This window comes from Durio zibethinus, chromosome 14, assembly GCF_047325235.1.
Source record: "Durio zibethinus cultivar Kanyao isolate XHJ-2024 chromosome 14, ASM4732523v1, whole genome shotgun sequence".
Taxonomy (NCBI): domain Eukaryota; kingdom Viridiplantae; phylum Streptophyta; class Magnoliopsida; order Malvales; family Malvaceae; genus Durio; species Durio zibethinus.
Genome location: NC_143175.1, coordinates 14628293 through 14639842, shown reverse-complemented (window position 1 = coordinate 14639842; position 11550 = coordinate 14628293). Strand labels below are relative to the sequence as shown.

The following is an 11550-nucleotide window of genomic DNA, read 5'->3' as shown; positions in this document are numbered from 1 at the left end:
AATTACCCCAAATCATTTTATTTTACATTACTGAGCTGTCCCATTAAAACCAATTGGGGACACCTTACATTTATGTTATAAAAATACAGATTTCAAGCAAGTTTCTTTCATTTTATATTAGTTTATATAATGTAAGCTAAAGGAAAATGCAAGCTGGGTGGTTAAACTCTCAAAGGCATATTAAACTAACATCTTATGAGTCAATAGCATAATTGATCTAGATTTCAAATCTGTTTAACAATAATGGCCACACCTTAGGTACAGTACTAAACCAATACTTCAGTGCAATAAGAGGAGTTCTAACCATGCAACTATATGGATTATTTTATTTTGAATTTTTTCAAACAAATTTATGAAAGATTACATATTAAAATCAATAAGCCTTTTTTTTTCTGTACTTTAAGGTAAAGTTTTCATTTTAAGTCATTTTTCCAAAAAGAAAAAATTGTTGGTACAATTATTGTGCAAAAATTACTTAGGTTTAATGTATTCATTCAAATCTTACCATCTGAAGCAAAACCTTGCCTTCAAGCCAAGAAAAGCTCAAGAAAATGAGTGGATTGGCAAAAAGCTGGCCTCTAGGATTCTCCATTTTTCCATAAAAAAATGTTTTTCCATTTATATATAGCATGGCACTTATTGATATTTACTGCTTTTTCAGTTTTTTGTTTTATTTTTTTTCTTTTGAAAATGAAATTATAATGATCATTTGCAGAAAACTTTTTAGAAAATGAAATTTATTCGAATTTTTCAGCCCACTCATAAGGGTCACAACCAAGCACGTATGGATATTGTTGATACTTTTTTCTATGTTGGAGTTTAGGGCTTGCTGGGATTAGTGAGTTTGTCGCTATGCCAATTAGCCCAATTCCAATTTTACTATTCACTTTCTTGGGCTTCACAATCCCTCAACAACATGTTTCCTCCCTTTTACCTAGCCATACAAACAAAGATTTATAACTTGACTTGCCTTGAAATCCCAAAATATATGCTGATTCTTTGATTGATTTATTAATTTGATTTAATTAATTGGTGTTTTATATGAAAAATAATTAGAGGTGTTAAATGACATATTAGGTTGGTACGACACATGTCTGATGGTCTTTTATATCGTGCCTTACTAGTGACACTATTTTTTGCACTATATCGGATCAAACACGACTCATTAATAAATTTTTATCATTTTTTTTTAAAAAAATTTTTCTTTATTTTTCAATTATCTTTAAAGGAGATGGATCAATTTACATCAATATAAAAAATTTTAACTATATATTTTTTTAATCATTAATTTTAATAGATCTAAAAAATAAGAGAGACAAATCAAGAAAAAAATGGATTAATCTTATTTCTTGAATTTATTTAAATCAATGGTTAGAAAAAGATGTAAATTTTTTTTTTGTGTAACTTGATTTTTTATCATCTTTAAAAACTAATATATGAAATTAATAATGAGCCACATAATTCATATGGTTCAACAAAATAGTTATGTTTACTAATAAAGATTAAAAGAATACAGCAAAATAATATGTGAAAATTAATAAATACTAATATTACATCTTTAAATTAAAAAAATAGATATCAAAATATTATTTTATTTCTCATTTTCAATATATGATAATTCATTTGTATCATGTGTTTTGTTTTGTTTTTTTTTTAAGATACAAATTTCATAGTTTTTTTAAAATGATAAATCAAAATAAAAAATTATAATTTTCTCTATTAATAGTTTAAATATTTTATAAGTAGATTTATTTATATAATTTAATTTTTATAAACTATTAACATAAAATATAAAAAATATCCATCATATGATAAGAGTTATATTAAATACAATTAAGAACTAACAAATTAAACTTGTTTATAACATTTTTGGACCGACACAACACAATACATTAATACTTGTGTGTCTACTATATCAGCCCATGTGCTGCATACTAACATTGATCTTTAATGGGCGTCCTGTGTCAATTCAGTAAATTCAAAATATCTAACTCATGACAAATATATGAGTAGTGCTTGACTTGATCAATGATTTTAAGAATGGTCATGCCAAATAAGGCTCGTACCATATTGATTCGTGTCATGTTATAGGCTACCAAACTCATTTGATATCTCTAAAAATAATACATTATTATTATTGTAATTTTAGTATTTAAATTTAAATAACTGTAATTATAAGTGTATATATATTTATTGTAATAATTATGATTATTTGCTAGGTTAATCTGTTTTATTTAAAATTTTCCTAACAAAAATCTTAAAAAATTATTGTAATAATATTTTTGTACTAAAAACAATAATTAACCATTAATATAATGTTTCTAGTGCACTAGATAGCTTCGCAAGGAAGGTACGAAAATGATGGAGAAGCCCCTGGCACTAAAGTAATATTTGACATTCGCCCACTATCTTAAACCCAAATCCTCAACAGGCGCCAGAATAAAATCTCTCTTAACATAATTATTATTCCAAAAATACAAATCAGGATTATTAAACTCATAAAATATTTCAAAGAATATAAAAAATATTACTAGGTCCTCACATATATTTAAATCAATAATAATATCTTTATGACATTAAAAGAATGTAGATGTATTTACTATTTATACTAATCATATATAATATTATATTACAATATATATATATAAATTTAATAAAGTTTGTTTACGTAGGTGAATTTTTTTGGATGACACATAAAATAATAATAAATAATTATATTATATAATTATCAAAATAATCAAATATAAAAATTTTTTAAACTAAATCATTAAATAATAAATATTCAAATATTAATTCAGAAATGAATAAAAAGATATATGATTATTTACTTTATTTAATATTATGCAAATCCATTTAAAATATTTAAATTTGTTTAAATTGATAAGAGCATACATGAATTACTATTTAAAAATTTTAGTTTAAGGACTTAAAAATATCCATCTTAATTTATTTTTTAATTTCAAGTTAAATAAGTGAACAAAAACATCCATTTAAATAAATGGATAAAACATATTAATTATTAATATTTTAAAATACTTGATGTAAAATTAAAAACATAATAGAATTTTGCTATTCTATTCCATCCAAAACTCAATTCTTTACCACCTCCATTTAACATTTCTTCAAATTTTTCATTTAAAAATATTTTTTCATTCGAATTTCTTTTTCAAAACTCTATTTTCTCCCTTAAATTTTTCCATTTTTATTTTTATTTTTTTTGGCAATGATTTATAAGATAAATAAGAATAAACAATGAATCTTTTTTTTTTTTCGATTCCTTGAGGTATGTGGTTTATTTTTAAAAAGGTTTTCATTTTTTTATTGTCATGTAATTTTTTTGTTAATATATATAAGTTCTATTGCTCTTATTGTAAACTTTATTCTATTACAGTGATAAAAATTTTAAATTGGAGTTTTCCTATCATTTTTTTTATAATGAATGAAACTTTCTGAGCATGAATATATGTATGCATGAAAAAGATAAATATTTAGAGGATTGGAGAATGGTTTAGAATTCCATGAACTTTTTCGGTTTGACTTCCTAAATCATAATTTTGTTTTCAATTTCAAATTTCTCTATTAACTTTTAGTTGCACTTTATTTTAATTATATTTTTTCATATAATTTCTTGCGATCTATAAATACTTATTACATTTGGATTTTATGTAAACATTTTTTTTATATGACAAATTTCTCTTTTGTATTAATTAAGTAGTCAAATTTATGAAATGAATTTAATTAAAATTTTAAATGTCTTAAATATTTACTAATAAACTTTTCTAAACTAAGATGGAGATCAAAAAGTTATTTGAAAATTTTTGTTAATAAATTATATTTTTTTATTTTGAAAATTTTATGCTTTCGATTTAAGAAATTAAAAATCAAATCAAAGATTTTAATATTAAATATATAAATTTAATAAAAAATAAAAAGAGAGAAGTTACAAATATTTAAGATAAAAATAAAATTTTAAATGTATAAAAATTTTATATAAATTTTTAATAAATTAAGTTAAATATTATTATAAATATAAAAATCAGGTAATTTTTCACGGGTAAAAGATTAATGTAAATAGATTTGGGGTACATATTGGATTATAAGTTGTTAGTTATGTAGACTAAACAATATTTGATAAAAAAAACATAATAATTATTCATAAATTATTATTTCATATGTGTCATTGAAATTTATAAATATCATAAACAAGATTAATTATATGTTTTTTATTTTATTAAAATTTTAAATATATATATATATATATATATATATATTAAAAGTTGATCTTATAATCAAATCCTATCGAGTGTAAGGAAAAAACTGTGAATTAAATTAGTTTACAATTTTCATTAATGATGTATGAGATAATTTTTTTTTAATATTTATTGGTTATATGATGAAGGGAGAAAAACATACATATACTTTCAATTTTGTTTTCTTGTAACATTAAAAAAAAAAAATTGTATATAAAAAATATATTAAAAGCCTTTTTTTTCATTTTTTATTTTTTATTTTTACTTTTGCTTTGGTGGAACACTCTCCCATTTTATTTGATACATATCAACTAACGTGCTAAAAGTAGTAAGTAAATTATTAACCAAAAATTTATTATCCTCAATAAACTCATTAACCATTAAACTCTCTCAAAACACCTTCATTAACCTACTCTTTAATCCAAACTCAAAACTCTCTTAAAATCAAATCCGGCAGTTTATTATCTTTAAAAAAGAAAAAAAAAAAAAAAGCCCGCAGCTAATCTCTTCATTTTCAATATTATTTGGTCTCCTGTCTTAACCAAGAACAAGAACAAGAACAAAAGAAAGAAAAAAAGGCTGTCAAAAATCTAAAGCTACTTTCCTTGAAACATCCACAAACCAACCAAAACCCGATATTTTCTCAGTTTTTTTTTTTTTATTCTTCTTTCTTGTTGCCAGCTTCTCTTTCAATTTCAAAGCAGTTTCCGAAAGAAAAAAAAATGAGTCCACGACAGGACCTTCTCAAAACTACGGCGTTCTTCTTCTCTCCAGAGAAGCCACGTGACAAGTTCCTGCTTATCACCCGAATCGCTCTTCTCGTCTGCCTTTTCACCTCCATAGCTCTCGTTCTTTACGGCTCCTTCTCGAACCGGCCTTACCCGTTTACCCGGTTCACTTCTTTGAACCAGAAAATCGGCTCCGAACAACCACCCGACAATGCCCCAACCAACATTTCCCACCTCCTCTTTGGCATCGGTGGCTCAGCCAAGACGTGGAAAGAACGACGCGCTGTTTGTTCGCTTTGGTGGCATGTGGATTCCACCCTCGGCTTTTTCTGGTTTGATGAAAAACCCGAAGACAACGGGATCGTTAACGGTTATCATACGGAAACGGCTATTTCGTTGCCTTATCGGATATCGAGTCCTGAGTGGACTCGGTTTAAGTATTCGAGTTCGAGACATGCGGTTCGGATCGCCCGAATAATATGGGATAGTTTTAACTTGAAGTTGCCTAATGTAAGGTGGTTTGTGATGGGTGATGATGATACCGTGTTTTTCACTCATAACTTAGTTTCTGTCTTAGCGAGGTAAACCCTTTTTTTTGGTTGACTTTTTTTATTTTTTTTATTAATTATTGCACGAAAATTTTCATTTCCTGCAATTTTTAAAAACTGTTTATAAGAAATTTCTAATATTACCTTATTAAATGTATTATTCTTCTTTTTTTAAATTGAAGAATGTTAGAGAAAGGATAACTTATCATAATAAAATTTTTAATTTTATATATATTTTAATAATTGATTTCAATAAATTTAAAAGATATTAAATTATTATTATTAATTATCTTTTTTATTTTTTGAAATATTGAAATCAATGATTAAAAAAAATTAAAAAATTTTGCTGATTTAAATTAATTTCTCTTTTTTTTTAATCTGATTACAAATAAGCTTTTTATATGTGTGTCACTCATCTTACATTTTTATTTACAAAATACATGAACGATTTTATACTTTTTGATGATTTTTGTGGGTGTATTTTTGGTATATTTTTTAATGTATAATTTTATTTAATGACAAGTAAAAGTTAACCTTGGTTTTTTTCGCATGTTTTTACACAAAAAAAAACTTTAATTCATGTAATATCAATGTCATTTTTGTAGCACATCAAAATTATTAATGATAAAATTTTCTAATTTTGGTTACAAATTGAACATTTTACATGCCAATGCAATGTCGCAATGATAAACAAGAGATTTCAATACATTTAAGTTTTTTATTCAAGTATTATTAAGTTCAAGTTTTGTTTAATTATATATAGGTTTGATTTTTTATTAATTTATATTACATAAAAAATATTTGATATAATGATTATACTTTTTATTGATGTATATAATTTCATAAATAATATTACATGAGTAAATAATTTTTTTGATAAAAATTGCACTAATACTTTTAAAATTTAATAATGTTTGAAATTTTCTTTTAAAAATTTCTTAAAGGTATGATCATCGTGAAATGTGGTACATTGGTGGAATTTCAGAGAGTGTAGAACAAAACGTAATGCATGCATACGACATGGCGTTTGGGGGTGGAGGTTTTGCAGTGAGTTATCCACTGGCTGAGAAATTAGTCAAAGTATTGGACGGTTGTCTCGAAAGGTACTTTCATTTCTACGGCTCTGATCAAAGGATATGGGCTTGCATCAGTGAGATTGGGGTCCCACTCACTAAAGAACCTGGGTTTCATCAGGTACGTTGATTTTCTTATTACTTGACGATCATGAATTTTGTTTTGCGCGTGGCGACTATTTAATGCAAAGATGAGATGCCGGTAATTCATCCCGGCAAAATTCATAGGGTAGATTTTGACGTTTTGAAGGGTTTCTTGCCACGTGTAGAATTCTTTCTTTGGTTTGGTTGGTGATTTTGGTCCACTGATTAAAGATTGCTTTTGCCATCTTATCTTTTGTTTTCGCCAATCCTTTTGCCATTATACTGTAGAATGATGTTAAAGCTTATGAAAACCCTATTTTAGATTCCTTGCTAAAGATAATTAAGTTTTCAAAATCCTAATCAAAGCATAATTACATTATCAAGATATTAATTAGCATATAATTATAAATTTAATGAATGGACTTTCAGGCGTAATTTTATTTCTTCAACTCATATATATTATTAGTATTTTGGCAAAAAAAAATCATATTTATTTACATGAAAATGTCATTTATATATTTACTGGCTTAATGGTGATTTTTTTGTATTGAAAAATTTAAAATATGAAGAAAAATAGAATTATTATAAAGTAAAGCAAGCGGGGAATGAAAAAGCTTAGCACTTGAGGCATCTTAAAATCGAAAAATCATGGAAATTTTCTTCTACTATCATTTTCTTTAGATTTATGAAGAAATTAAGGTTTATTACAAATTAAGATGTGGGAACATTGTAGATCCAATCATTTCATTTAGGTGTGTAGATAAGTATAACACAAGAGTTCATTTCTATATATATATATATATATATATATATATATATGACATAAAACTTATAGTAAAAACGAAAATTAGAAAATGGAAAGCCAAAATAATGTCTCTGGTAAAAAAGTACATTAATTCCCACAGCAATGGAGCTTGATTTGATCTTCAAAAGTCATTGTATTCTCTGAGGATTCAATGATTTTTGGGATTTCAATGTGATGAGAATGCATTTTTATCGTACCTGAATTTGTTAACCAATGGATCCTATGACATGACGGTTAACTTGAATATTAATTTGATTGAATTATATAACCGAAGATAGAGGACTGAATTTTTAGCATTAGGTAAAGAAAAGTTTGCTTTGTCAACTCAATTGACAAAGTTGAAAATCGAAAACCAACCAAAAAAAAAAAAAAATCATTTTTGGGCCAAACTAGTATTACATTCTTAAGGTCCCAAACGAACAAACGAAAGGAATAGGCCACAAACTAAAGGGGAACCGTGTGAAGTTATTGCATTTTTAAGGTCCCAAAGATACAAACAAAAGGAATAGGCCACAAATTAAAGGGGAACCATGTGAAGATAGATATGTATACCCAACACAAAGAATAGGTCTGGCCTACAGTTTTTATTGTTAGTACTTTTCACAGTTGTAAAAGTAGAACCAAAAGAAGTTGTTTGGAAATGTCAGTCATATGAAGAAACCAACTCTGTGAGATAACATCTCCGCTGGTAGAAATTTAGAAAAAGTTTGTTGGTTAAGTTAAAATGGTTTCTCTGTCAAACTTCCTGAAATTCTTTTAAGTTTTCTGGTAGAAAACAACTTATTCGTTTCTATTACTTCACATGGAGGATTGTTGTATCCTCAGCTACTATTATTGGTCCCCTTTCATACTTTTTTTTTTTATTTTACTTCTTTACTAAATTTTATTTGTTTATATATACTATTTTGATGCCATAAAAGGATGAGGAAAATTTGTCTTTATAATATCAATTAATATTGAATTTTGTTATTTTATTTAAATTTTATTATTATATTTTAAGTTTTATTGATTTTTGAATAAAATAATAAATTTAAAAGATTTTATTATTGTAAATAGCAAAATTTCATCAATTTCATTATTTTTTAATCTAAAAATTAACAAAATTTGACAAAATTGAAGTATAAAATTCAATGTTAACATCATACAATATAATGATAAATTTGGTCTTTATTTTTTCTTTTTTTTGTAAAAGATGTTTAGATTAGATTTAAAAGAAAAAAATGATCTATTTTGGTTTGCTTGCATGTGGGTAAGATTTATATTTACTCTTTTTTTTTTCCTTAGATTTTGCTGACCACTTTCCTCTTCTCTTTTTTCTTTTGAAAAGATTTTACAAAGAACAATGTACCATACTAACCATTACTTTTTTCCAGCTGTCTGGTCCCAAATATTGAGGAACAAAGGATCTGAAAAATTAAAGTTTTCAACATTTAATGTCCATGAACTGTTGTTAGGTGTTAGCTTCCCATTTGAGGTTGTTGAGTGGGCACTACCATCAATGCATTTTCTTTTCAAGTATGTCTTTTTTTTTTTTTTTTAATTGTGCTTCTCATTCTCATGCATTTAAACAGGGCATGAACATGGGTAATCCATAATTGGCCATGTGGCAGAGGAAAAAAAATCCTTTGTTGGCAAGGCTATTCATTTGCATTACTTACAGACAGTTTATATGAAGATTCTTTTTCTCTGCTAATTTGACTAATCTGAAAACCTATACTTTTTCCTTATGAATATTGATGACCCACTTTAGTCATTGCTAAAGAAAAGAAAGTTGTTTTCATTGTAAGCAATGATAATACATTGAGAAAAGGCATCATCTAATATTATTGATTTTTAATAATACCCTTAAAACATATTTATTAGTAAAGTACTTTTTATTTTATTATATTTAAAATTACTAAGATTTGAATACTAATCATTAAACTAGAATTTAATGCTTTTTTTATTTATTTTAATTTTTGTGCTTGACTTTGCGGAAATATTTAAGTACCCAGTTCTATAGTTTTTTGAAAATTTCTGGATGATAATATTTATTTTTTTCATAAAAAAATTTCAGTTTGATGTTAGAGGGGATCCATATGGTCTACTAGCAGCGCACCCCCTGACGCCACTAGTCTCACTCCACCACCTAGATGGCTTGATGCCCATGTTCCCCAACAAGACCCGGATTGACTCCTTGAAGACCCTTATCCGAGCATACCGGGTTGATCCGGGCCGGATCCTCCAGCAAAGTTTCTGCTATGACAGCAAGAGGAAATGGTCATTTGTCATTTCATGGGGCTACACCATTCAAATATATCCATGGTTTGTGACTGCATTTGATCTGCATATGCCATTGCAGACTTTTAAGACATGGAAGACTTGGAGCAATGGACCTTTCACGTTTAATACCCGACCTATGTCAGCTGACCGGTGTGAATGGCCAATTGTTTATTTCCTGGACCAGGTTGAGGAGGTTGGCATAAGTGGAACCAGGACCAGGTACAAGTTAGCCAAGTCGGAAGAATTCTGTAATAGAGCAGACTATGCCCTGGTAATGGCTGTCAATAACATCACAGTTTCTTCAATGAAGATGGCTCTAGATTATTGGAAAAAGGTGAGTTTCAACTGTATTAGCAGTAAAAATACAGATATTTCTTTAGAAATATGTGTACCTAGATACCACAATCCTAGTTCTTTGAATGCAAGACATGCAAGTCTTGCATAAGAGTGTTAATATTTGAACTTAAAATCTCTACTCAAACCTGATCAGTTTATCTCATTCAATTAAACATGTTGAACATATAATCCTGATGTTTTCTGTATACGCAGGCGCCACATAGACAATGCTGCGAGATCATGGAAAAAGGAAGCATAAAGAGTGGCAGTATGCTAATTAGAATTAGGAATTGCAGAAAATTGGAAACAACTACTATATAGAGGTAGGCAGGGAAACTTATGTAAATAGGCATTTCCTGGAGAGTACTAATAGCGTCTAGGATTTTTTTTATAGCCATTTTTAGCTAGAAGAAACCTAAACTCCTTTTCTCATAGTTTTAACATTATTGAATGACAAATGACTTGAGAGAATGATAATTTACCTATTCCAAAAAAATGATAATTAACTGTTGCGTAGATATGATCGTCAACATTCAACCATCCAATGCACAGCGCTAACAAAAGAGAAGTTGTTCGATTTCCATGCACGTCTCTATCCTAAAATGTAATCAAATATTTAGTGGAACTAAACTTTTTCTTTTCACAATTTTCAGTTTCCAATTGTGGGGAATGACAGGAAATGAGAAACTTTAATATGGATGATTGTGGCAGTCCCGGTAACAGCTTCACCATGGATGATATTGCAAGGGTCTGGATTTGAACCCCCAATGAGAATAAGTAGTCCAACTGGAGACATTGAAAATATGCAGAACCGCTAAGAGATCCATGCTACAAGCATGAAATAACAATCATCAGAAGGAGGAAAAGGAAAGAATTCAGAAAGTGGCAAAAAAGATTTAATGTTAGTTGTTTTCTAGCAAAAGATCAATAAATGACATCCACATTTGGTTGGTGCACTTGTCACGGACCTAAGAAAGAGTCATGAATCCCACATTGAACATAATAGGAGGGTCACTGGGGTATGAAAGGGTTCACACCACCTCTTCCTTGTGAGGCACCTTTTGTAGGACAAAACCGTGAGGTCAAGGGGGCAAGAGCGGACAATACCTCACAAGGGTGTGAACCGTGGCGGTTAGGCTGATCTGGGATGCCGGATGAGTGGATGCCTGGTTCTCGGAGCTGCATGAGTTTGGAGCTTAAGTCTTAACCCGTGACAAGTGGTACGCCGGATGAGTGGATGCCTGGGTCCCGGAGCCGCCCGAGTTTGGAGTTTAAGTCTCAACCCGTGATAAGTGGTATCAAAGCCAACCCTAAATCGTTTGACCCACGCCAAGCGTCTCGAAGGAGGTAAGCAGAGTGGCTAGTCTCCGTGATGAGGGAGAATGTCATGGACCTACAGAAGAGTCATGAATCTCACATCGAACATAATAGGAGGGTCACTGGGGTATAAAAGGGTTCACACCA

General features: G+C 28.4%; 1 protein-coding gene across 1 annotated transcript; it reads left to right on the top strand.

The window, feature by feature from the left end:
• The first annotated feature begins 4696 nt into the window (after positions 1-4696).
• On the top strand, positions 4697-10567 carry LOC111294389 (beta-1,3-N-acetylglucosaminyltransferase lunatic protein, putative (DUF604)). Its single transcript, XM_022887678.2, has 4 exons — positions 4697-5559; positions 6471-6720; positions 9545-10084; positions 10300-10567. Exons 1-4 carry the CDS (start codon positions 4973-4975, stop codon positions 10405-10407), a joined length of 1485 nt encoding a protein of 494 aa, XP_022743413.2. The 5' UTR covers positions 4697-4972; the 3' UTR covers positions 10408-10567.
• The last annotated feature ends 983 nt before the right edge of the window (positions 10568-11550 follow it).